We start from the raw sequence: 26401 nt of genomic DNA on the forward strand, positions 1-26401 counted from the left end.
TACACAAGAGTACTCGAGGCTGTAATCGCTGCCAAAGGTGCTTCAACAAAGTACTGAGTCAAGGGTCTGAATACTTGTTACTTAAATACTTTTTTTTATATATTTTTTTTTATTAAATTTGCTGAAATATATAAACCTGTGTTTGCTTTGTCATTATGGGGTATTGTGTGTAGATTTGAGGAGGGGGGGGACAATTTTAATCAATTTTAGAATAAGGCTGTAACATAATGTGGAAAAAGTCAAGGGGTCTGAATACTTACTCCGAATGCACTGTATGTATGTATGTATGTGGGACAAAGGGGGTAGTCATTCAAATTATGCCTACCCAAATTCACTCAAATCAAATCTTGTCACATACATACAGTTTAGCAGATGTTATTGCAGGTGTAGCGAAATGCTTGTGTTTCTAGCTCCAACAGTGCAGTGTGTATCTAACAATTCACAACAATACACACAACCTAAAAGTAAAAGAATGAAATTAAGGAATATTTAAATATAATAAATATTAGGATAAGCAATGTCGGAGTGGCATAGACTAAAATACAGGAGAATAGAATACAGTATATGCATATGAGATGAGTAAAGAAAAAATATATGAACATTATTAGAGTGACTAGTGATTTCAAGTCTATGTATATGGGGCCGCATCCTCTAAGGTGCAGGGTTACGTAACTGGGTGGAAGCCGCCTAGTGATGGCTATTTAACAGTCGGATGGCCTTGAGATAGAAGCTGTTTTTCAGTCTGTTGCCGTACCAGGACCCAGTTGCACAGGGCGGGGTTCAGACCCAGGGCCCCGAGCTTAATGATGAGCTTGGAGGGTACTATGGTGTTGAATGCTGTGCTACAGTCAATGAACAGCATTCTTACATAGGTATTCCTCTTGTCCAGATGGGATAGGGTAGTGTGCAGTGCGATGGTCCTCTGTAGCTCAGCTGGTAGAGCACGGCGCTTGTAACGCCAGGGTAGTGGGTTCGATCCCCGGGACCACCCATTCACAAAATGTATGCACGCATGACTGTAAGTCGCTTTGGATAAAAGCGTCTGCTAAATGGCTTATTATTATTATTATTATTATTATTATTATTATTATTATATTATCGTCTGTGGATCTATTGGGGCGGTAAGCACATTTTGAAGTGGGTCTAGGATGTCAGGTAAGGTAGAGGTGATATGATCCTTAACTAGCCTCTCAAAGCACTTCATGACAGAAGTGAGTGCTACGGGGGCAATAGTCATTTAGTTCAGTTACCTTTGCTTTCTTGGGTAAAGCAACAATGGTAGACGTCTTGAAGCAAGTGGGGACAGCAAACTGGGATAGGGAGAGATTGAATATGTCTGTAAACACTCCAGCCAGCTGGCCTGCGCATGCTCTGAGGACGCGGCTAGAGATGCCGTCTGGGCCGGCAGCCTTGCGAGGGCTACTCACGTCGGCCACGGAGAAGGAGAGCCCACAGTCCTTGGCAGTGGGCCGCGTCGGTGGCGCTGTTATCCTCAAAGCGGGCGAAGGGGTTTTTGCTTGTCGGGAAGCAAGACGTCGGTGTCCACGATGTGGCTGGTTTTCCCTTTTGTATTCCGTGATTTGTCTGTAGACCCTGCCACATATGTCTCGTGTCTGAGCCGTTGAATTGCGACTCAACTTTGTCTCTAAACTGACGTTTTGCCTGTTGGATTGCCTTACTGAGGGAGTAACTACACTGTTTGTATTCGGCCATATTCCCAGTCACCTTGCCATGGTTAAATGCAGTGGTTCGTGCTTTCAGTTTTGAGCGAATGCTGCCAGCTATCCACGGTTTCTGGTTGGTGTAGGTTTTAATAGTCCACAGTGGGTACAACATCTCCTATACACTTCCTAATTAACTCAGTCACCGTGTCCTTGTATTTGTTGATGTTATTCTTGGAGGCTACCCGGATCATATCCCAGTCCACGTGATCAAAACAATCTTGATGCGTGGATTCCTATTGGTCAGACCAGCGTTGAATAGTCCTTAGCACGGGTACGTCCTGTTTTGAGATTTTGCCTATAGGAAGGGGGGAGCAAAATGGAGTCGTCGATCAGATTTGCCGAAGGGAGGGCAGCGGAGGGCCTTGTAGGCATCCCGGAAGTTGGAGTAGCAGTGGTCGAGTGTTTTAGCAGCGCGAGTACTACAGTCAATGTGTTGATAGAACTTAGGTAGCGTTTTCCTAAAATTTGCTTTGTTAAAATCCCCAGCTACAATAAATGTGGCCTCAGATTTGCATAAAGTCCAGTGAAGTTCTTTTGAGGTCCGTCACGGTATCGGCTTGAGGGAGAATATACACGCCTGTGACTATATAAACGAAGAGTATTCTCTTGGGAGGTAATACGGTCTGCATTTGATTGTGAGGTATTCTAGGTCGGGTGAACAAAAGGACTTGAGTTCCTTTATGTTATCACAATCACACCGTGAGTGGTTAATCATGAAAGGAACACCCCCGCCTTTCTTCTTCCCGGAGAGTATTTTATTTCTGTCTGCGCGATATACTGAGAACGCAACTGGCTGTATGGACAAAGACAGTAGATCCCGAGAGAGCCATGTTTCCATGAAACCGAGTATGTTACAATCCCTGATGCCTCTCTGGAAGGAGATTCTCGCCCTGAGCTCGTCTACTTTATTATCCAGAGACTGAACAATAGCGAGTAATATTCTCGAAAGCGGTGGATGGTGTGCACACCACCTAAGTCAGACTAGAAGTCCACTCCGAATACCTCTTCTCCGCCGGCTGTGTTTTGGATCAGCCTCTGGAATCAGTTAAATTTCCCTGAGGGGTACGAACAAAGGATCCAATTCAGGAAAGTCGTATTCCCGGTCGTAATGCTGGTGAGTAACTGCCGCTCTGATATCCAAAATGTATTTCCGGCTGTATGTAATAACAGAAAAACATTCCTGGACTAATAATGTAAGAAATAACACACACAAAACAATATACTGCAAAGTTGTTTAGGAGCTAGAAGCAGAACTTCCATGTCCATATAACTTATGTGAGTTGTTAAGCCAAATTTTACTTCTGAACTAATTTAGGCTTGTCTTAACAAAGGGAATGAATGCTTATTAAATTACTATTTCAGTTATTGCATTTTTATTGAATTGTCAATTTGTAGAATTTTCTTTAAACTTTGACATTATGGAGTATTTTGCAAAGGACAATGACAAAATTACAATTAAATATATTTAAATCTCACGTTACGCAACAAAATGTGAATAAGTTCAAGGGGGTGTAGACTTTCTATAGATACTATATGTAGTCACCTGGGCTCAGCCATAAGGGAGACTAGGCATCTACCACCCCTTTACCAATATCAGATATGTAGCCTATTTTTCTTTTTTTGTCCCCCCCCCCCGCTTTGGTTCAGAAATCAGCATCACGCGCTAATTACCTTTATCATTAATGCATATTGAGCTAGTAATGTATCAATATTTATCGTTTACAAGTTAGCTATGACATAGCCAATGAATTTGTATATGTGTGTGTGTGTGTGTGTGTGTGTATGTGTGATATATATATATATATATATATATATATCTACCACCACCGTTCAAAAGTTTGAGGTCACTTAGAAATGTCCTTGTTTTTGAAAAAAACATAACATGTCTAACATAACATCAAATTGTTCAGAAATACAGTGTAGACATCGTTAATGTTGTAAATGGCTATTGTAGCTGGAAACGGCTGATTTTTAATGGAATATCTACATTTATCAGCAACCATCAGTCCTGTGTTCCAATGGCACGTTGCGTTTGCTAATCCAAGTTTATGATTTTAAAAGGCTAATTGATCATTAAACCCTTTTGCAATTTATGTTAGCACAGCTGAAAACGATTGTGCTGATTTTAAAGAAGCAATAAAGGTGGCCTTCTTGAGACTAGTTGATTGTCTGGAGCATCATCAATTGGGGGTTCGATTACAGGCTCAAAATGGCCAGAAACAAAGAACTTTCTTTGATCCTCGTCAGTCTATTCTTGTTCTGAGAAATGAAGGCTATTCCATGCGAGAAATTGCCAAGAAACTGAAGATCTTGTACAACGCTGTGTACTACTCCCTTCACAGAACAGCGCAGACTGGCTCTAACCAGAATAGAAAGCGTGGGAGGCCCCGGTGCACAACTGAGTAAGAGGACAAATACATTAGTGTCTAGTTTGAGAAACAGGCTCCTCACAGGTCCTCAACTGGCAGCTTCATTAAATAGTACCCGCAATACACCAGTCTCAACGTCAACAGTGAAGAGGTGACTCCGGGATGCTGACCTTCTAGGCAGAGTTGCAAAGAAAAAGCCATATCTCAGACTGGCCAATAAAAATAAAAGATTAAGATGGGCAGTCTGAGATATGGCTTTTTCTTTGCAACTCTGCCTAGAAGGTCAGCATCCCAGAGTCTTTTTTGGCTCCGTTGTCGCCGCTGATAAGGCTTCCATGGTAGGGGAAGTTGTCGACATACTCAAGCGTCTCTCCACTGATGGTAATTGGTGGTGGTGGTGTATTAATGCATATGTCTTGGGTCTTCTGTATGTTCAAATGGAAACCAGTCTGTTTAGCATGCATGCTGAGTCTGACTACTGGAGGTGGATGTATTTGGATGATATAGAGGCCAGATCATCTGCAAAGTTGAGGTCTTCTAGATTAGAGAAGAGGGTCCACTGGATTCCTCAGGCATGGTCAGATTGACACATTACCCAGTTTATGGTAACATGAAAAGGATTGGAAAGAGGATGCAGCCTTGTCTGACACCAGACTTAAGTTGAAGTGACTCAGTAAGAGCACTATCAAGGATGATGCTACATTCAAATTGTTCATAGAACTTCCCAATGAGGTTGACAATCTTGGGTGGTATTCCGTAGGCTCCAAGGATTCTCCATAAGCTCTCATGGTGAACACTATCCAATGCCTTCTTGAAATGAATTAAGTTGGTCTAGAGGGGTGCATTCCACCTGAGGCATTGCTCGATGTTGTGCAGGGCAAAGATCTGGTCGATCCATCTTCCTTTGCGGAACCCAGCTTTTTCTTGTCTTAGTTTGTCATCGACAGCAGTGTCAATCCTTTTTGAAGAGTTTTCTGCAGAAGATTTTGCTGGGGATGGAGAGGAGTGTTGTCACATTCACTGAGGTTTCCTTTCTTTGGCAGTTTGACGATAAGTCATTTTCGCCAGTATTGTGGTATGATATCGTGCTCCCAGATCTTGCGAAAGCGATCAGTCAGCACCTTGTTAGCTGTGTTGACATCAGCTTTAAGTAGCCGTTGTCTCCGGTAGCTTACTTTTCTTACACTATTTTCAACCGCGCATAGATAACGACAATAGCAAATTACATAGGCTTTATTATTTGAATGACAACCTAATATCACGCAAGCCATTTTAGCATTTGAATGATGAAATGCATGTGTAACTCTGTTTTTATCGCACTGCTTTGCTTTATCTTGGCCAGGTCGCAGTTGTAAATGATAACTTGTTCTCAACTGGCTTACCTGGTTAAATAAAAAAATGTGCCGCGCAGATGTGCAATATCAGGAACAGGCCGCCTACCTCGCGTTGGGCACAGTGCGCAGTTTGACTAGGTTACTGATACTGCCTGGGGTTGTTCGGCATGCAAAATGACTTGGTTAATGACTCAACATTTGCATGCAGTTCAACACTGAAGGAGAGGACGAATCAGTTGTCACAAGATAAGTGGTATTTTTGCAATGTAGAATGTAATATGAGCAAAACAATTTAGTGAACTGGCGATTCGTAACATTGGAATACATTTTCTGACCAATGTATTCTACACTTGGATCGGTTTGGGTTACGCGGACTGATGCACATGTATCTTACACCTATTTGAGTCATTACATCCCTATTTTAGTGTATGTCTTGGAAGTGCAAATTGAGTGCAACTGAACAGGGTTGTTAATCAGGTAGCTGATTGTAGCTCAGTTGGCAGAGCATGGTGCTTGCAACGTCTGGGTTATGGGTTCGATTCCCACGGGGGGCCAGTATGAAAAATGTATGCACTCACTAACTGTAAGTCGCTCTGGATAAGAGCGTCTGATAAATTACTAAAATGTAATGGTATGTATGTATGTATCTGCAACTCTCCTGGGACAGTGGTAACTACCTCATTAGACACTAGGTGTCATGACAGACCCAGAACCAATCAAGACAAAATATAGTGTCCACCTAAAATGATAATGGTGCTCCTGTCTTCCCCCAGGGAGCCGTGCCTATGTGCTCCTGTCCCTCAGCCAGCAGGATGGTATTGAGCAGCACATGGACTTTGACAATCGCTACACCCTCCTGGAGCTGTTTGCGGAGACCACCTCCTCTGAAGAGCATGGCATTTCTTTTGAGGGGATCCACCTCCCTCAGGTAGCTACCAAATCGCATTCCATGTCTCTGTACAGTACTCTTACTTACCAATGGATTCCTACATGTACCTCTAGATCAAACCAGTGAATTACCTGTCGCTGAGATGTAATGTGACGTTTCCTCTGTGTGCTCCAGATTCCAGGAAAGCTGCTTTTCTCCCTGGTGAAGCGCTACCTGTGTGTGACGTCCCTGATGGACAAGCTCAACACAGCAGGGGTGGAGTCGAGCTCTGAGCGGCAAGATGCAGCAGGCTCCTCCTCAGGGACAGGCCACCAGACAGAGAACCTGCGTGTCCAGCGAGAGTTTGAGTTCACCATGGCCATGGCTAACCTCATCTCTGAGCTGGTGCGCGTCATGGGCTGGGACCGCAACCGGCAGCCGCCACAGTCCAGCGGCCTGGACCAGGGCAGCGCCTGCGGGGAGGACCAGGAGGACGAGCCGCCCCGCCGTATGGTGCGCTCCATCTTTCAGCCCCGTTTCTCTGCCTCTGCTTCTGCCTCTCCTGTCGCTGCCTCCTCTAACATGGCAGCCGCCACACCACCCAAGAAGAAGACCGGCAACGGCTTCAAGACGCGCACAGACTTCGCCAGCCGCTCGGCTTACGTGGAATACGTGCAGGAAAACCTAAAGAGCGGCATGCTGGTCCGTATGCTGGAGGATTATGAGGAGGTCAGCGCTGGTGATGAGGGGGATTTCCGCTACAGTAATGACGGCTCGCCACCAGTGCAGGTACAAAATATCACACCTTGTATCAGCCTTGACTGTATCAGCCAGCACACAGCACAGGCTCCTGAGATTTTAGTTAGGGATGAGTGACGACGGATTTGGTAAAAACTTTATTAACGCTGTTAGATCAGATTTGCTGTAAAGTGATTGACTTATCTGCTTGTTTTTCTGGGCACAGGTGTACTGGACCTCCCTGTCTCGGACTTACTGGGTGCACTGGCACATGGTTGAGATCCTGGGCACTGGCACCAGTGGACAGGGTGAGAAAGACGCCCAGGAGAAGGCCTCCTCCCTGACTGAGACCATCAAGCTCACGGCTGGTAAGAGAAAGTCCCCTGCACCCACAGACTCACACTCATGTAAGTGACTTTCAACAGTAATGCGGCTCCGACGCGTCAAAGCACACAAACTTTGAGCCCTAATGCACACGCAGGTTATTCTGTAAATTCATCAAATTGCCATTTAATGTTGTTTTATTAGAAACTGTATAATATTGTTGGTGTTGTCTTCCCTTGTATGCAGTGAGTCAGACATTATTCTCCAAGCCTCCTGGTGGGCTGTACTCGTTGCCTTACCTGGCTGAGGGGCTGCAGTCTGATGGAGCCACCCTGAGCAGGGCCGAGTGGTGGGAAGTGCTCTTCTTCATCAAGAAGCTGGAACCAAAGCAACAGCAGGAGATCAACAACATCCTGCGTCAGCGCCTCGATGAACAGGCAAGTGCCCATCACAAGGGCTGTGGCGCTCATGAAATTGTCATGCAAAAGACTGCTGGTCTCAAGGTAATTGACCGTTAATTAACATTAACATGTTTAGCATCTCCAGGCTCCACTCATACAAGCATCTGATGCGGGCCTTTTAATCATCTACATTTTAAAAAAGTCTAGTAAATCAATTTAATGTACACCATCACAATAAATTCATTATTTTAGTCAGGTCTAAAGAAACATTATGATGTGAAGAAAATGTATTTCAGAAGAACAGAATATGAGTTGGCCTACTGTATGTTATTTGGCTATGCACCGTGCCATAGGCTTGTTAATTTAGTAGACAAGATATGCTTATAAGTCCTGTGCCATTTTATTTTATAGTATGAGGAACATATTTGAATTTAGCTGAATAAAATGGAATGGGTATTTTTCCCTTTCCGGTGCGAGAGTGCGTGCATATGAAGTGGCTATGTTGAGTGTAAGTGATCATTTGAAACTATATGCTGGATTTAGTTATTTGTCAACTTTAGTTGTGAATGATACAAACCTTAGAATACCTTAGAAATCACAAGATGTATGAGCTGCATGATGCGACTATAGGCTATTGATTTGAGAAAGTCCCCCAAAACGTTTACGCTCTGTTCCTTGCCTCAGGCTGCACACGCTGTTCTCTCAAGTGATCATATTTTCACCCATCAGACTATTCTCAATTTAAACTTGTCTTTACTAATATGTAAAATTAGTTTTGATTTTGAATGGCCCATTATCAAATGGGCAAGACAAAAAAGACATGTCATCCGTATGCACTGGAATAGCAAATGGAGGCCACTTTCCCACGAGTATGTTTTTCACTCATGTTGGGTAGGCTACTCCGGTAATTTCGCTGCGCCACAGGTGTTATTCCACCCAAACTCTGTATGCCATGGGCTCTCCAACCCTGTTCCTGCTTAATTTGGGAAACCAAGGGAAACCTGTTCAGGAACATCGATAGTTACATGTTTTCACAACGAAACATATTTCATTAAACTGACAGGCCCTCTCTCTGCACACTGGAGAAAGGAATGAAGGAGAGAGGGGAAGAGATGGAACTCACGGTGGTGAGAGATTACATTTACATTACATTTTAGTCATTTAGCAGACGCTCTTATCCAGAGCGACTTACAGTTAGTGAATACAATTTTTTTTTTTTTTTTTTTATACTGCTTTCTTCAAAGTGTTCAATCACAGTGAGGTGAGTTTTAAAAGCACATACTGTTTTGATGAGTGATTTTTGATTGCATTTGCATTGATGTTAGAGGGACAATAGAGCCCTGACTACCAGGCCATTAGCCCGATGATCGTTAGCGATTTGTGTAGGCTACTACTAATTCATGTCCAGAGTGCCGAAGAGGAGATTAGTGACTCAGCGGTCATGTAGAATTGTATTGCAGTCGTGACTCAGGACTGCCAGTGTCGTGGTAATAGTCACCTCAACAGCCCTACTCATCACTCCCCCCCATCTTTAATTCCCTCACTCTCTAATCTTCTCACTCTTCCTGCTCTTTTCATGACGCTCAGCCCCCATGGAAGTTGAGAGTAGATTTCATGTTTTTGCCTTGCCTCTCTCTGCTCTGTCAGATGTCAGACGTAGACGAGGCCACTCTTATCCAGCTGTCGGTGCCAGGCGAGGTGGCCCGGAAGCTGCTCCACTACCTGAAGCAGACCCTGCAGAACTCTTGTCTGTGGGACCTGCTCTGCTCCCATGCCTTCTCTAAACACTACCTGCGTCGCGGTGGGGGAGGCCTGGAAGATGACGAGCTGCTGCCCGATGGCTCCCTCTGCTCCTCTGGCCTGGGAGGAGGACGGAGCAACTCCTCATCTGATGCCACCGCTGCCTCCTCTTCCTCCTCTGCCATGGGCTCATTGTCCAAGAAGCCCAAGAAGGAGATTCCTACAGACTATTGCTCTGACACGGAGTCTGAATTGCCCATGGAAGATGAGTCTAACTACCCAGAAGACCTGGAGGAAAAGATGAAAGGTGTGGCAGTCTGTGTGTGTTTGAACTTTGTTTGTTTTTGTGGTTGGCAAACTACCTCTAGCTGTAGCCAACACCTTTTTCCAGAGAAAGACAAGTGAAACCATAAACATGCCCAAGGATACAATGGTGTTTTTATTAGCACGCACTGCAGCCTGATTTTAATTAATGACAGCCATTCTTGCTGTTCATGCTTTGCCTTGTGTTTTCCCCACCAGTGTTTAACAACCCCAAGGTGCAGGGCAAGAAGACAGCCCTGGAGAAGCTGGGGGAGGTGGTGGACATCATGAAGAAGAGTGGCTCAGATTCAGTCCAGCAGCTGGCTGGGATCAAGTTCATCATCCAGGTCCTAGAGGACGAGGGGCCCCAGGAGAGAAGCACCCTCAGGACGGACGCTGTCCAGACCATCCGGTAAGGCTGCTGCCTGCACACTTCCATTCTCATAGGGTCACATTTGACCTCAAACATTTGTCCTCCAACATGATCTTTAACCTTTGTTGTCGTCCCCCCAGTGATAAAGTCCTGAAGCTTTTGGTTGAGATGCTGAGTGGGCAGCCCAAGGAGAACGTGGTCAGCACCCTGCGTCTCACCCGCGCCCTCATGGTCAAGTACGAGTGGAGGGTCTCCTTCGCCACTGAAGGGGGCGTCAAAGCTATCCTCGCCTGTATGCAGGAATACCCCACTGTCCCACAGGTCCAGCAAGTCGCCCTGGCGGTGAGTTCTCGATCACTTTATTTTTCTTTTCTTTTTTTACTCCCGTTTGTTTTGTAATCTAGCTAGTTTTGTAATGAAAGAGCACGTTTTCTAACAGTTTTAGGGGATGACACGTCATGACAACTCTGCAGCTGTGAAGGAGTAGCTGTCTATCATGTTTCTATCCACACTTTACACAGTGTGTGTGTGTGTTGGTTTCTCCCCTCCGCTCTAGACTCTGATGGTCATCACAGGCGCCAGTAAGCATGACCTGGGAAGTATGAGCAGCTGCTATCTTCCTCTCTCCGAGTCTGGCACACCCATGATGCTCGGGGTCTTTGCCAGTATTGGCTCTGCCACCGCCGAGGGCTCCAAGGGACTGCTGGCTGCAATCCCCGCTGGCATTGAACTGATGCTTAACACACCTGGGTATGTCTTTTACACCCCGACTGGCTCTCAAAGGGAATGTTAACATGCCCAACTCCACTGTTTCCTGTGATGACACCTGCTATATCACAGTGGAGGCTAAGGGATATCTGCGGTCTCTCCTACCAGGTGTATGTTGTCGGTGAGGAACGGTCTGTTGGTGATCATCATGCTTATCTCCAGTAGTAAGAGTCTGGCGGAGCAGCTGGTGGCCTGTGACGTCAGCACCGTGCTGAAGAAGTGCCTCGCAGCTTCGCGGCCAGTGAATATGCTGGCCATCATTGCCCTCAACCACATCTCCATGGTCCACAAGCTGGAGAAAAAAGGTGTGATTTCACTGCTCGTCTGAACACACTCCTCAAACAGTGCCTTCCGGTTATGTGTAGAGGTTCCTAGCTGGCTGGTTGCACATAAGCTTTTTCTGCCATGCCTCTTGCATTCCTATGATAGATCCTTCTTCCCACAATAAATGATAAAGATGTTATTGTGGTCTTATGTCCCAATGGGGACGAAGAAGATTAAGTAAATAAATTCTGTTCTGGATATTTCTTCCAGAGTCAAAGGATGAGTTGGACTTCAAGGACACAGAGCTGAAGATGCTGGTGGTGAGCCTGAAGGAGATGACTGCAACCAAGGAGGTGATCCTGACTCTGGAGCAGCTGCTGTGTGACGACGCCTCCCAGCTAGAGGAGGAGCGCAACCAGGTGACCCGCAGCCGAGAGACCTACCAGGACCTGGTGCGCCTCATGGACCAGCACCGAGCCGACCGGGCCGCGCAGCTCTCCATCCTCAGGTGAGACGGAGGTGGTTGTTGTGCTGCCTACCAACAGGGTTTAGTTGTTGGAATGTCATGTCAGTGCCTAGATCCTGTCATCGGTGTAATGAACCTCCAAAGGGCGTGTAATGTATGTATGCAATGCATGTATTTTATTTTTAATCAGGTTCTCATTTTCAATGGTGCCCTGAGGACAACAAATGTAATACAACCATTTGTATATTCTCTCCTGTAGAATATTGAACAAGTTCTTGGACAATTACCAGGAGGATCTGCTTCCATGGCATGAGAGCATAGAACCATGCTTGTCTTCTATGACCGCTTTCATCAATGACCGTGAGGTAGGAAAGATCCTCCATGATTATGAACTCCAAGGCGCATAGGTATAATCCTATATGTTTCTATTTTAGGTACGTATTCAATTAATGGTCATGTAATTGACACAAGGTTGTTTCGTCTAGGTTGTCCAGCTGCTCATCCGCTTCCTGTATCGCCTGGCCTCTGTGAACAAAGACTATGCCGTGGTGATGTGTCGTCTGGGCACAAAGGACGCCCTGGTCAAGGCGCTGGACAAGCACAGTATCAACCTGCTGATGGTCACAGAGCTGCGGGACTTGATCACAGACTGTGAGAAGTATGCCAGTCTCTACAAGAAAATGACCACCAGCGTTCTGGCTGGTTGCATACAGGTTTAGTACAAATTCTACTGTCTTAACTATTCAGTCAGTTACAAGACTAGGTTTTTATATTGTAATATTCTCCATTGTTTTTTTTAAAACTTGTGGTTCTTTGAAATGTTCCTTCAAAAGGGGGTGTCACATTTGGCTTGCAAGTGTCATGTCACTCTGTCTGTTGCTAATAGCTCATTTGTAATCTGTGCTGTCCTTTCTAACCAAATACAGATGGTTTTGGGCCAAATAGAGGAGCATCGGCGAAGCCACCAACCAATCAACATCCCCTTCTTTGACATCTTTCTGCGCAATCTGTGCCAAGGTATGTATGTATGTATGTATGTACAGTGGGGGGGGGGAAGTATTTAGTCAGCCACCAATTGTGCAAGTTCTCCCACTTAAAAAGATGAGAGAGGCCTGTAATTTTCATCATGGGTACACGTCAACTATGACAGACAAATTGAGGGGAAAAAAATCCTGAAAATCACATTGTAGGATTTTTAATGAATTTATTTGCAAATTATGGTGGAAAATAAGTATTTGGTCACCTACAAACAAGCAAGATTTCTGGCTCTCACAGACCTGTAACTTCTTCTTTAAGAGGCTCCTCTGTCCTCCACTTGTTACCTGTATTAATGGCACCTGTTTGAACTTGTTATCAGTATAAAAGACACCTGTCCACAACCTCAAACAGTCACACTCCAAACTCCACTATGGCCAAGACCAAAGATCTGTCAAAGGACATCAGAAACAAAATTGTAGACCTGCACCAGGCTGGGAAGACTGAATCTGCAATAGGTAAGCAGCTTGGTTTGAAGAAATCAACTGTGGGAGCAATTATTAGGAAATGGAAGACATACAAGACCACTGATAATCTCCCTCGATCTGGGGCTCCACGCAAGATCTCACCCCGTGGGGTCAAAATGATCACAAGAACGGTGAGCAAAAATCCCAGAACCACACGGGGGGGACCTAGTGAATGACCTGCAGAGAGCTGGGACCAAAGTAACAAAGCCTACCATCAGTAACACACTACGCCGCCAGGGACTCAAATCCTGCAGTGCCAGACGTGTCCCCCTGCTTAAGCCAGTACATGTCCAGGCCCGTCTGAAGTTTGCTAGAGTGCATTTGGATGATCCAGAAGAGGATTGGGAGAATGTCATATGGTCAGATGAAACCAAAATAGAACTTTTTGGTAAAAACTCAACTCGTCGTGTTTGGAGGACAAAGAATGCTGAGTTGCATCCAAAGAACACCATACCTACTGTGAAGCATGGGGGTGGAAACATCATGCTTTGGGGCTGTTTTTCTGCAAAGGGACCAGGACGACTGATCTGTGTAAAGGAAAGAATGAATGGGACCATGTATCGTGAGATTTTGAGTGAAAACCTCCTTCCATCAGCAAGGGCATTGAAGATGAAACGTGGCTGGGTCTTTCAGCATGACAATGATCCCAAACACACACCGCCCGGGCAACGAAGGAGTGGCTTCGTAAGAAGCATTTCAAGGTCCTGGAGTGGCCTAGCCAGTCTCCAGATCTCAACCCCATAGAAAATCTTTGGAGGAGTTGAAAGTCCGTGTTGCCCAGCGACAGCCCCAAAATATCACTACTCTAGAGGAGATCTGCATGGAGGAATGGGCCAAAATACCAGCAACAGTGTGTGAAAACCTTGTGAAGACTTACAGAAAACGTTTGACCTGTGTCATTGCCACCAAAGGGTATATAACAAAGTATTGAGAAACTTTTGTTATTGACCAAATACTTATTTTCCACCATAATTTGCAAATAAATTCATTAAAAATCCTACAATGTGATTTTCTGGAATTTTTTTCTCATTTTGTCTGTCATAGTTGACGTGTACCTATGATGAAGATTACAGGCCTCTCATCTTTTTATGTGGGGGAACTTGCACAATTGGTGGCTGACTAAATACTTTTTTTCCCCACTGTATGTATGTATGTATGTATGTATGTATGTATGTATACTTTTAGCTGACTCGCAGCACAACTAAATACCAGCCTCGCAAAGAAATGGTGCCAAAATAAATCATGTCATTACTTTTGTATTATTTCTTCATTAAATCAAGAAATTAATACTGGTAGATTATTTACTTTAACCAAACATCCCTTAAGTTTTTATTTAGCTTCTGAAAGTAGAACTTGTCTTAAACTGACCTGTTGACTTTTTGTCGTACTTTGTCTGTGACCATTAACAGGATCTAGTGTGGAACTCAAGGAGGACAAGTGCTGGGAGAAAGTGGAGGTTTCCTCTAATCACCATCGAGCCAACAAGCTCACTGACAAGAACCCCAAAACCTACTGGGAGTCCAATGGCTGCACAGGTTCCCATTTTATCAACATCTACATGCACAAGGGGGTGGTGATTAGGTACGTCCACACATCACTTTGGCCATACAAAGGGTTTAGAATGTTGGAATGTTTAATCTTGATATGTATGCAAATTGCACAACATGTAAAGACAATTGAAAATGAAGCGCACCTGTGTTGCTCACTTTTACCTTTCCTGTATACCGAAACTTTTGTTATTACCTTGTTCTTGCGTCTGTGGATTATTATGCTAGACCGCATGCTTTATCTTAAACTGCTGTGGTTACCTCAATGACATTCATATTTGTATTTTTTTATTTATTTTTACTGTAACTATTGAGAACTTGCTGTAAGTGCATTTTTCTATTTTTCTTGTTAAACTCAGGCAATTGGCAGTGCTTGTGGCCAGTGAAGACTCCAGCTATATGCCTGCCCGCATGGTAGTACTTGGAGGAGATGACCCCACAAACATCAACACAGAGCTGAACACAGTAAGTAGCTGTATAGGCAGACAGGAGTAGGAAACCTTTGGAAGTAGGTTTTATTTACGATCTTGTCTTTTTAAGGTTTAAGCCCCTCACCCACCCAACTCTTGTTTTTACAGGTCAATGTGCCTCCTTCAGCCAATCGCATTGTGTTGCTGGAGAACATGTCCCGCTTCTGGTCCATTGTGCAGATCAGGATCAAGAGGTGTCAGCAGGTGGGCTGTGGAATCATGAAAATTTGAATTTCAGATTACTTCCTGAATTTACATGGTATTGATCCCAACCCTGGTCAGCAGGGAGTCTCCTTTTTACGTTTTGAACCTGCTCTTCCCACCAGGGTGGTATTGACACGAGGGTCCACGGCTTTGAGGTGCTGGGGCCCAAGCCCACCTTCTGGCCCGTGTTCAAGGAGCAGCTCTGCTGTCGCACCTACCTCTTCTACACCACCAAGGCCCACACCTGGTGCCAGGAGATCCTGGAGGACAAGGCCCAGCTGCTGCAGCTCTTCAACAAGTAAGCCTGTCTCTACTATACATGCTACTGCAAACTACACTGACCCCCAGACTGCGCTAACCTGGCCTGGTGTGTGTCGGCAGACTGAACAGTGCTCTGCGACATGAGCAGATGTTTGCTGACCGCTTCCTGCCCGATGCCGAGGCAGCGGAGGCTCTGGGACGCACCTGCTGGGAGGCCCTCATCACCCCCATCGTACAGAGCATCACCATCTCCGGTAACTTTCGGAGTCTGTCTCACTCTCTCTGTGTCTCTCACTCACTTCCTGCACTTCAGCTAGCTTCTGTCAGTCATACATGTTCATCAACTATGTTGATTCAGGCAGTTGTAGTACGAATAACTTGCTTCTCTCCTCCACTCCCACAGAGACCCAAGTCCTCAGTCCCCTCTCCTGGCTGCTCAGTGAGTACCTGGACAACGCAGAGTCAGCCAGGCGCTGCAAGAGCCGGGCCGCCATCTTCAACTCCCGCGTCCGTCGCCTCACCCACCTACTGGTCCATGTGGATACCAGCAGAGTGGACACAGAGGAGCTCAAGCCACCCATCAAGTGCAGTGAGTAATCCTGTAACGCTATACCTTACCACTCATTTACTTCTGATAAACACTCAAGGCTGCTATGAGTCTTTTCTCTGTCCAGCTTCTCAACCTTCAGAATAGTGAACTGACAATTATTGCCCCTAGAAATGGGTGCGGAAATGCTACTGGAATTGCCAATCAAAATGAGCTGCGAATAAATCTTAGTAGACTAGATTTTGCATGGTAGTATAATATTTGGAAATGCAAACGTATTGATACTTTACTTATAATATTAGGTAGAAGCCACCCATCAAGTCTTCCGTATTTCTTTTGTTTTCAGAAGGTATCAACCGAAGCAAAGATTTAAAGAGTAAGTAACAGTTTAGAGGCTAATGTACTACATTTCGTTTTAAGTTATTCTTCCAGCTCAATGGCATCCCCATTTTTATATAACTAATGACTGCGACATTCCGCTTTCCCCCCACACGCAACCCTCCAGTTTGAATTGAAAATGATCAGGATGATGTGTTACTCATTTGTTTCTTTGTTGTTTTTTGCTGCAGATTCTTTTTACCCTGATTTATCTCAAACCTTTTGTTTAGAAGATAACTGAATTGTCATTTTCTTTCAGATGGAAAAGAGGGAAAGAACAAAGATGCAGCCACTGTCTCCTCTTCCTCCTCCTCCAACTCTATCAAGCCGAAGGTGAAGAACACCAGCAGTATTGCAGGGATAGCACTGTGTTGGCAGGGCGTTGTACAGAGACAGGTAAGCCACTCGTATGTCTCTAAAAACACTGAGGCCCATTATAAACCTACTCTGATCTAATGTCCTTGAAGTAAGTTGGAGTAGTAACTCTCAAAAATAAAAAAAAGTTTGAGTCAAGATGGCATCACTAAATGAATCTTTGGCAGGATTTCAAAAGCTGGAACTCATAGATAAAAAAAACTAAAAAAAACTTGAGTGATGACTTAATCCATGTTTAACAGGTTAAGAAGTTTTTGGACTCTACGTGCAGCCTGCCAGACTTTGTGGAGCGCTACAGGAACATGTACCTCCGTCTGAAGAATGCCATGGAGGAGCTGTTTGGCCAACAGACAGCGTTTGTGCTGGCTCTCCGCCACGGCTTCTCTGCTGCTCTCCTACAGCTCTCCATCCTCACCGCCATGCACGTGAGTTATACTAGATGACCTGTACTCAATACTACTTAGGTCATATTAGGGCACGCAACGGAAAACGGCAATAGTTCTTCCTCGTTCCAGTCATTTTTCTTCTGTTTGGTGCCTAATGAACGTGACCCGGCAGTGCACCTGTAACACATCTATTCTCCAGATCACTGCTCTTTGTGTAGGTTGAATTCTCCATCTCTGTGTTTGCAGGTGAGCGAGCGGTTTGCCCAGTACATCGACTTGATGATCCAGGAGAGTGGAGTGGACTCTGGCAACGTGGAGACTCTTAATCAGTTACAGCAGTTCCTAGAACCAATGCTCTTCCTCTCAGGCCTGGAGCTGGCCAACACCTTTGAGCACTTTTACAGGTAAGGCCACATTTCTATCCCTGTAGTTGTTAAGGCCAACCTAAGACCATGTATCATTCATAAAAGGACCATATTGTAGCATAGTCTCGAGTCTCAATCCATCTCGTTTCCTCCTCCACAGGTACTACCTGGGTGACAGGCTGCTAGGCCAGGGCAAGGTGTGGCTGGAGAGTGCTGTCATAATGCAGATAGGCACCTGCTTCCCCAACCGCTTCCCCCAGCAGATGCTGAAGAACCTGAGTGAGTCTGAGGAGCTGCAGCAGGAATTCCACCTCTACCGCCTCCAGCAGCTGGACAAGACCCTTCAGGATGTTGATGAGGAGGTAAGCAGAGGATGAGAAGCAGTATTGTATCAGGCCCTGCAGTGTTTTTTCCTTTTCCTTAAAAAAAAATATATAGCTGATGCTCGTTTCCAAAGCAGCATACACATATTTCGATGTGATATGGGCTCATGGGAATCCAACCCATAACCATAAACAATTTTTGTCCTTTGCTGTGCTACAGATGATGGATGATCAGCCGTCGGAGCCTGATGAGGAGAGTGAGGTGAAGGTGCTCATCCTGTCTCCTCGCTGCTGGGCTGTTTCCTCCCCCTGCTACATGGACAACCATAGCAGATACTTCCCCAAGCAGCTTTGCACCTACCTGGCAGAATTCACAGACTTCTACTCTAACAGTCAGTCCCCTTCTGTCGTCTGTCTTTTCAAAAAGTTTGGCTGTATGCAATAATTTTTGTTTGCCTCATTGATGTATTTTTAATATTTCTCATAAGTGACCAACCGCCGCAATTCGGTATTGTGTAGCAAAATTTGAAATTATGTTTTTTACATTGGATAAAAGTAGGGACTACAAAATGGTATCATACACTACAGTTGAGGAACAATGGGAAAGTAATCCTGCTTTAAAAGTTGATAAACTTTTGAGAAAATGGCCCTTGAATGTTTTGGTGCACGTACTGGAGAGCTCTTTGTCTACACCCATTCAGCATCGTTCACACCCTCTTAAGCCTTAGCCCCACCCATCTCTTTTAAGGATTCACATGTGAGGCCATGTGCTAAACAGAGTGAGTAGTTTAGTAAACAACCAAAGATTTCAAGACAGTGTTAAAAGAAGTAAAAAAAATCCATGTAGAAAAACACTTATCTTGGCCTATATCCTAATCTGACTTCGGTGCAGGTCATGTTCTTCACATTACCGTCTCTGGTAAACACACTATCAAATAAAATCTGTTTATTTGTGACATGCACAGGGTACAGAAGGTGTAAACGGTACAGTGAAATGGTTACTTGCAATGTTCCCTCTAATTTCTTCCGGCACTGAGCAAATTTCAGTTCTGCTGAGCGCAAACTTGAACGTTGTGAAAATTCTGTGCAACTTCCAGTTCATGTTTACTGTGAACACTGAAGCTGTACCTGCTTTAAGTTAGTGGCCTACCATCAAAAACGATGGAGAAAATGCATCCCATAACATTTTAACATAGAAATAGCTGTTATATAATTCAGCCTACAGTAGCAGTCAATGTGTGGTGTTCAATGTAAGCCTACATTCCATGAGACTTAAAAAAACAACAAAAAAACATACAGGGCTTGACATTAACTTGTTTATCCACTTGTCCTTCAGACAAGGTGACTGAAAATGTTGTTGTGGTGTTTGATGCAAGAAACCACTTTACAAAATAAAAGGCATTATTATTCGCATACCATTATTACATAGAATCAGACAAATTATGCTAACCTCTGCCTATTGGCTACTCTCAAAATACAACACTGCCCCTTTAAGACAAAAAAAGCTCTTTACCTGACTCGCTTTTCAAAGATGTCAAGAAATGTACACGTTTTGTTCTCTTGTAGGAAGCAATCACTCCCCTATTGCTGACTACAATTGAACTATAACTGGGCTATTAACTCACTAACTAGCAAAGGATATGAACAAAATGTGCACACATGGCTACATGCAGCTCTCGCTTTGATCTCAAAACAAGTACATCTACTCATGACCGCTCATGCTGTAAACACAGTCCAGTTCAAAGTAAATGGCACAGATCCATACAGTGGGGAGAACAAGTATTTGATACACTGCTGATTTTGCAGGTTTTCCTACTTACAAAGCATGTAGAGGTCTGTAATTTTTATCATAGGTACACTTCAACTGTGAGAGAGAGAATCACATTGTATGATTTTTAAGTAATTAATTTGCATTTTATTGCATGACATAAGTATTTGATCACCTACCAACCAGTAAGAATTCCGGCTCTCACAGACCTGTTAGTTTTTCTTTAAGAAGCCCTCCTGTTCTCCACTCATTACCTGTATTAACTGCACCTGTTTGAACTCGTTACCTGTATAAAAGACACCTGTCCACACACTCAATCAAACAGACTCCAACCTCTCCACAATGGCCAAGACCAGAGAGCTGTGGAAGGACATCAGGGATAAAATTGTAGACCTGCACAAGGCTGGGATGGGCTAGAGGACAATAGGCAAGCAGCTTGGTGAGAAGGCAACAACTGTTGGCGCAATTATTAGAAAATGGAAGAAGTTCAAGATGACGGTCAATCACCCTCGGTCTGGGGCTCCATGCAAGATCTCACCTTGTGGGGCATCAATGATCATGAGGAAGGTGAGGGATCAGCCCAGAACTACACGGCAGGACCTGGTCAATGACCTGAAGAGAGCTGGGACCACAGTCTCAAAGACAACCATTAGTAACACACTACGCCGTCATGGATTAAAATCCTGCAGCTCACGCAAGGTCCCCCTGCTTAAGCCAGCGCATGTCCAGGCCCGTCTGAAGTTTGCCAATGACCATCTGGATGATCCAGAGGAGGAATGGGAGAAGGTCATGTTGTCTGATGAGACAAAAATAGAGCTTTTTGGTCTAAACTCAACTCGCCGTGTTTGGAGGAAGAAGGATGAGTACAACCCCAAGAACACCATCCCAACCGTGAAGCATGGAGGTGGAAACATCATTCTTTGGGGATGCTTTTCTGCAAAGGGGACAGGACGACTGCACCGTATTGAGGGGAGGATGGATGGGGCCATGTATCACGAGATCTTGGCCAACAACCTCCTTCCCTCAGTAAGAGCATTGAAGATTGGTCGTGGCTGGGTCTTCCAGCATGACAACGACCCGAAACACACAGCCAGGGCAACTAAGGAGTGGCTCCGTAAGAAGCATCTCAAGGTCCTGGAGTGGCCTAGCCAGTCTCCAGACCTGAACCCAATAGAGAATATTTGGATGGAGCTGAAAGTCCGTATTGCCCAGCGACAGCCCCGAAACCTGAAGGATCTGGAGAAGGTCTGTATGGAGGAGTGGGCCAAAATCCCTGCTGCAGTGTGTGCAAACCTGGTCAAGACCTACAGGAAACGTATGATCTCTGTAATTGCAAACACAGGTTTCTGTACCAAATATTAAGTTCTGCTTTTCTGATGTATCAAATACTTATGTCATGCAATAAAATGCAAATGAATTACTTAAAAATCATACAATGTGATTTTCTGGATATTTTAGATTCCGTCTCTCACAGTTGAAGTGTACCTATGATAAAAATTACAGACCTCTACATGCTTTGTAAGTAGGAGAACCTGCAAAATCGGCAGTGTATCATACTTGTTCTCCCCACTGTATATGGCAATGGTCTATTTGCATATAGGCCTACTATAGCTCTGATTGTTTATGCCACACCGGTCTGTGTAAAGTACGGGCTGAGTAGTGCGTGTCAATGCAATAGAATCCTACTCCGATATGTTCTGCCTACAAAATAATTTTGTTTTGTTTCGGTATGTTGCATTGAACTTGGCTAATATTGCGTTGATTCGATCACAGTTGCCACAGTAAAGGGAAATGTTGATAGTGTTAACAGGGAAAACTCTAGAACAGTGGTCACCAACCTTTTCTGAGTCAAGATCACAGAGTCAAAATGCAAGCTGAGATCTACCACTCAGAATTTTATTTTTTACATGACTTAAAAACATAAGCCTATGCAACATTAACCAATTAAAAACAGTACAGTAGCAATGAGGTTTGTGCAGTAAGCTATAGGCCCAATCCATTATCACCACATATTGGCTTTGTTTGAATTGCCCTGCCAATGAATGCATTGTTGTTCAGGGCATTTAAAAAAAAGTACATTTCAAAATTTGAGGTAGGCTATATGATCACATTGGTAATAGATCAGTTTTATTACTTACATTACATTTACATTTTAGTCATGTGACGCACAGCTGAGTGAGCATACATTTAAGTAATTGGCTTTTATTTTTATTTCACTGGGCTGATGGTGCCTGCATCTGAAGGGTTTTTTACGTAAATGTTTGGCGATCGACAAGGAATGCCTTGAAGATTGACCAGTTGATCGCGATCGACAGGTTGGTGACCACTGCTCTAGAAAGTTGAGTGAAGTTCAATCTCGTGCTTCTCTCTGTTGGCGGATATTTCTGCGTGGCAATCCCGGGGCTACTGAAGGAAATGCTATAACCAGCCACATCTAGCTAAGTGGATGAGTCACTATTGTCTAGACATGTACACATGTTCATGAAATACAATAGATGGTTGTAATCACCCCCAGACACACCTGGCTAACTTGATGGGTCATGTAATCATCTGGCGAGGTGGAGTCTTGTTTAGCTGAACAATGAACTGGCATAATACAGACATTGTCATAGCTGTAGTATGAATCCGCAGGTAGCTAAAGCCAACCAACTAGCTAGATTCAATGTTAGCTAGCTAACATTAGGCTATAACTAGCAATGCAAATGGTTTTCTGATTTGAATAATATTACTACACAGATCATACATGTAACATTAGCTAGCGAGCCAGCAAGCTAACGTTTGCTAGCTAACAGTACGCGTTAACTTGCAATGAAAACAACTTTCTGACAAAATTAGAAACTTATAATATCTGAAAATGTAGCTAGCCTCTTACATGGATGAACGCTTCACAGCATACTGGAACCATTTAACTCCATTTAGTTTGTAGCTACATCTTGTTTGGCCAGTGTTGTCAAGTCACTCCCGTTCACACTGACCGTGGCGTGTGCAGAAAGTAGCCCATTACTTTTTACAACTGATCTGATAGCTCTTGCTAAGTTCACACTAACAGCTTACAGACGGTAGGCAATTAAGGTCACAGTTATGAAAACTTAGGACTCTGAAAAACACCAAAAGAAAGATGCCCAGGGTCCCTGCTCATCTGCGTGAACGTGCCTTAGGCATGCTGCAAGGAGGCATGAGGACTGCAGATGTGGCCAGGGCAATAAATTGCAATGTCCGTACTGTGAGACGCCTAAGACAGCCCTACAGGGAGACGGGACGGACAGCTAATCGTCCTCGCAGTGGCAGACCACGTGTAACAACACCTGCACAGGATCGGTACATCCGAACATCACACCTGCGGGACAGGTACAGGATGGCAACAACAACTGCCCGTGTTACACCAGGAACGCACAATCCCTCCATCAGTGCTCAGACTGTCCACAATAGGCTGAGAGAGGCTGGACTGAGGGCTTGTAGGCCTGTTGTAAGGCAGGTCCTCAACAGACATCACTGGCAACAACGTTGCCTATGGGCACAAACCCACCATCGCTGGACCAGACAGGACTGGCAAAAAGTGCTCTTCACTGACGAGTCACGGTTTTGTCTCACCAGGGGTGATGGTCAGATTCGCGTTTATCGTAGAAGGAATGAGCATTACACCGAGGCCTCTACTCTGGAGCGGGATCGAGGTGGAGGGTCTGTCATGGTCTGGGGCGGTGTGTCACAGCATCATCGGACTGAGCTTGTCATTGCAGGCAATCTCAACGCTGTGCGTTACTGGGAAGACATCCTCCTCCCTCATGTGGTACTCTTCCTGCAGGCTCATCCTGACATGACCCTCAAGCATGACAATGCCACCAGCCATACTGCTCGTTCTGTGTGATTTCCTGCAAGACTGGAATGTCAGTGTTCTGCCATGGCCAGCGAAGAGCCCGGATCTCAAAAACCATTGAGCACGTCTGGGACCTGTTGGATCGGAGGGTGAGGGCTTGGGCCATTACCCCCAGAACTGTCTGGGAACTTGCAGGTGCCTTGGTGGAAGAGTGGGGTAACGTCTCACAGCAGGAACTGGCAAATCTGATGCAGTCCATGAGGAGATGCACTGCAGTACTTAATGCAGCTGGTGGCCACACCAGATACTGACTGTTACTTTTGATTTTGACACCCCCCACCCTTTGTTCAGGGACACATTATTCAATTTCTGTTAGTCACATGTCTGTGGAACTTGTTCAGTTTGTCTCAGTTGTTGAATCTTAAGTTCATACAAATATTTACACATGTTAAGTTTGCTGAAAATAAACGCAGTTGACAGTGAGAGGACGTTTCTTTTTTTGCTGAGATTATCTTTCAAAAACAGTGCGGTAGAAAGCACTATCAACACATACTGAACAGCTCACGTTATAGACCGAAACATGCTAAATGGCAGACCAATCCAAACTCATCTCCTGGCATGTCCAGCCCATACGTTATCTCAGCCAATCATGGCTAGTGGGAAGGTTCCTGTCTCTTTCCGTGGCTAAACCAACTAGGCTCGTAATTTTAACAATTGTATTCGTATTTACATATGAAATACAAGTTTGTTATTAAGGCACATGAAAGTTCATGTTCCAGAAGCCATTTCTGCCAAAAAAACGTATTTTGATAAAACATTTGTTTACATTCAAATGCCTCTCCTGTGAAGTAGTGATGTGCGACAAATGCCTAGTTTCCTGAAACAAGTCACATATGCCAAAATCTCACCAAGTTCCATCAGAACCAGTCCGTTACAATGGCATGTTTCAGAACGAAAGTGCTAGAGGCTGATCGGTGTGTGATGTGTGTTTGTCTGCAGGCCAGTGCATGTACAATCTGACCCACAGTAAGCCCCGGCGTCTACAGTGGACCTGGCTGGGCCATGCAGAGCTGCACTACGGCTCCTGCACTCTCTACGTCTCCACCCTGCAGATGTACATCCTCCTGCAGTTCAACCACCAAGCGGTAACTAGATGGGGGGGGGGGAGAAAGAAACACAGTGCAATGCACTATGGGGAGTTGAATTATTACATTTTCTCCATTTGACAATGGGCTGTTGTCTCTGATATGACCTCGTGTTGTCTTTTATTTCAGGATGTATCTGTGGAGGCTCTTCAGCAGGCCACAGGCCTCTCCCCGACAATGCTGGCTCATGCTCTGTCTCCCCTCACTGTAGAGAAGGGCATTCTCACCCAAGACAGCCCCGACAACAATCTTGTGAAGGGTGAGGTCCTGCTCTTTGTCTTCCCCTCAGAGCCTTTCACAAAGATTCTATGGAACTATTGTTGATCCCTGTAATCCATCTGATTTTGTGACATTGTATTTACAAAAAAAAAATGCTGACAGACTCCTCCTCCTGCATTGTTCTCCAGTTAGATTTAATTTGAATGACCATTTGAATTTACTGTTGGCATTTGTTTGTGGAGTTGCACTGAATGTATTGTTTTGTCCTCTGCCCATAGGAGTCCTGAGATTGAACAAAAAAGCTCTGTCTCAGAGTTTGGAAAACCACAGCTACTGCTACCTGCTGCCCAAGCAGACCTACTTGAATGTGGACGAGGATGCTGCCCGCTCGCTGGAGAGGAAGAGGAACTTCATCTACTGCCTCATCATCCAGATCATGAAGGCTGAGAAAGAGATGCACATAGACAATCTGGTGTTCAGAGTAAGGCCATGTTCCTTCCCCATGTCATTTCTCATGTGACCAATGGAGATCCTCAGCTGATCCTATGTATAATATAATATGCCATTTAGCAGACGCTTTTATCCAAAGCGACTTACAGTCATGTGTGCATACATTTTTTTTTACGTATATGTAGTGGTAGCATAAACGTATATCCCTCCATGGTTCAGGACCAGCTTTATTTGATGTGCCAGACACTAGCAGCTGGTGTCTTATGTACCTCTTTTCTCCCTTGTCCTCCATCAGGTGTTGGACACGTGTCAGAAACGGGAGGCGACTCGTTCCCCGGGCTCGGTTCGTTTCAGCTGCAGCACTACAGACGTGCTGTCCTGCGTCATGCACGTCATCAGCAAGGGCTACATCAGGCGCAACGAGGACAGCCCCCACATCGTGGAGTTCCTGCCCGAGGACCCCTCCACTCCCCAGAAGGGCCAGGCGCATTTCTCCTTCAGCAAGGCTGAGCTGAAGAATAACCCCAGCAGCAGCAACGCTGACATCAGGTGTGCGGATGAGCCTTGACCTAGTGGGGGAAAGGTTTTTAATGTGGCTGGCTGGTGTGGCCTCTGGGGTGATTCTGTATCTTGGGAATAGTTTGGTTTTTGAATTGTAGGGAAGGAGAGTAGACTATACTAACAGGCCTATTCCATTTATGTCCGACTGCCTTAGGCATCGGATAAATGCTTTAATAAATAATCAATTGGGTTGAGGTCTTCAGCCCTGATGTTACAGCACTTATTTGTGACATATGTTCTCGTTCTGTCCTAGTTGAGCTTTTAAATGCACTTTGACCTAAACTGTGGCTGCATGGCAATGCCTGGCAATGTCAGTCATTTCATATTCAGGATGACCACTGATGCTGTTCATCTAAGCCATTACTTTCCAAGAAACCCATGGCTCTCTAATACTAAAACGATAAATGCAACATA

General features: G+C 44.8%; 1 protein-coding gene across 4 annotated transcripts in view; it reads left to right on the top strand.

The window, feature by feature from the left end:
• Nucleotides 1-26401, top strand: part of LOC121569599 (cullin-9) — a 48716-nt gene that overhangs the window by 15945 nt on the left and 6370 nt on the right. For 2 of the 4 annotated variants that reach the window (XM_041880692.2, XM_041880719.2), the window contains exons 3-31: nucleotides 6201-6355; nucleotides 6491-7084; nucleotides 7260-7401; nucleotides 7604-7794; nucleotides 9406-9805; nucleotides 10021-10213; nucleotides 10315-10516; nucleotides 10731-10924; nucleotides 11051-11247; nucleotides 11477-11714; nucleotides 11932-12037; nucleotides 12158-12385; nucleotides 12599-12689; nucleotides 14584-14755; nucleotides 15081-15186; nucleotides 15300-15395; nucleotides 15518-15693; nucleotides 15777-15910; nucleotides 16060-16245; nucleotides 16550-16579; nucleotides 16841-16977; nucleotides 17199-17381; nucleotides 17589-17746; nucleotides 17868-18069; nucleotides 18251-18422; nucleotides 24612-24757; nucleotides 24887-25016; nucleotides 25255-25457; nucleotides 25722-25975. In XM_041880692.2, the coding sequence (XP_041736626.2) occupies nucleotides 6201-6355; nucleotides 6491-7084; nucleotides 7260-7401; nucleotides 7604-7794; nucleotides 9406-9805; nucleotides 10021-10213; nucleotides 10315-10516; nucleotides 10731-10924; nucleotides 11051-11247; nucleotides 11477-11714; nucleotides 11932-12037; nucleotides 12158-12385; nucleotides 12599-12689; nucleotides 14584-14755; nucleotides 15081-15186; nucleotides 15300-15395; nucleotides 15518-15693; nucleotides 15777-15910; nucleotides 16060-16245; nucleotides 16550-16579; nucleotides 16841-16977; nucleotides 17199-17381; nucleotides 17589-17746; nucleotides 17868-18069; nucleotides 18251-18422; nucleotides 24612-24757; nucleotides 24887-25016; nucleotides 25255-25457; nucleotides 25722-25975 (5416 nt within the window). The remainder of the gene's footprint in view (nucleotides 1-6200; nucleotides 6356-6490; nucleotides 7085-7259; nucleotides 7402-7603; nucleotides 7795-9405; nucleotides 9806-10020; nucleotides 10214-10314; nucleotides 10517-10730; nucleotides 10925-11050; nucleotides 11248-11476; nucleotides 11715-11931; nucleotides 12038-12157; nucleotides 12386-12598; nucleotides 12690-14583; nucleotides 14756-15080; nucleotides 15187-15299; nucleotides 15396-15517; nucleotides 15694-15776; nucleotides 15911-16059; nucleotides 16246-16549; nucleotides 16580-16840; nucleotides 16978-17198; nucleotides 17382-17588; nucleotides 17747-17867; nucleotides 18070-18250; nucleotides 18423-24611; nucleotides 24758-24886; nucleotides 25017-25254; nucleotides 25458-25721; nucleotides 25976-26401) is intronic. The other 2 variants (XM_041880699.2, XM_041880708.2) reach the window with 2 other exon arrangements.

This window comes from Coregonus clupeaformis, chromosome 1, assembly GCF_020615455.1.
Source record: "Coregonus clupeaformis isolate EN_2021a chromosome 1, ASM2061545v1, whole genome shotgun sequence".
Classification (NCBI taxonomy): domain Eukaryota; kingdom Metazoa; phylum Chordata; class Actinopteri; order Salmoniformes; family Salmonidae; genus Coregonus; species Coregonus clupeaformis.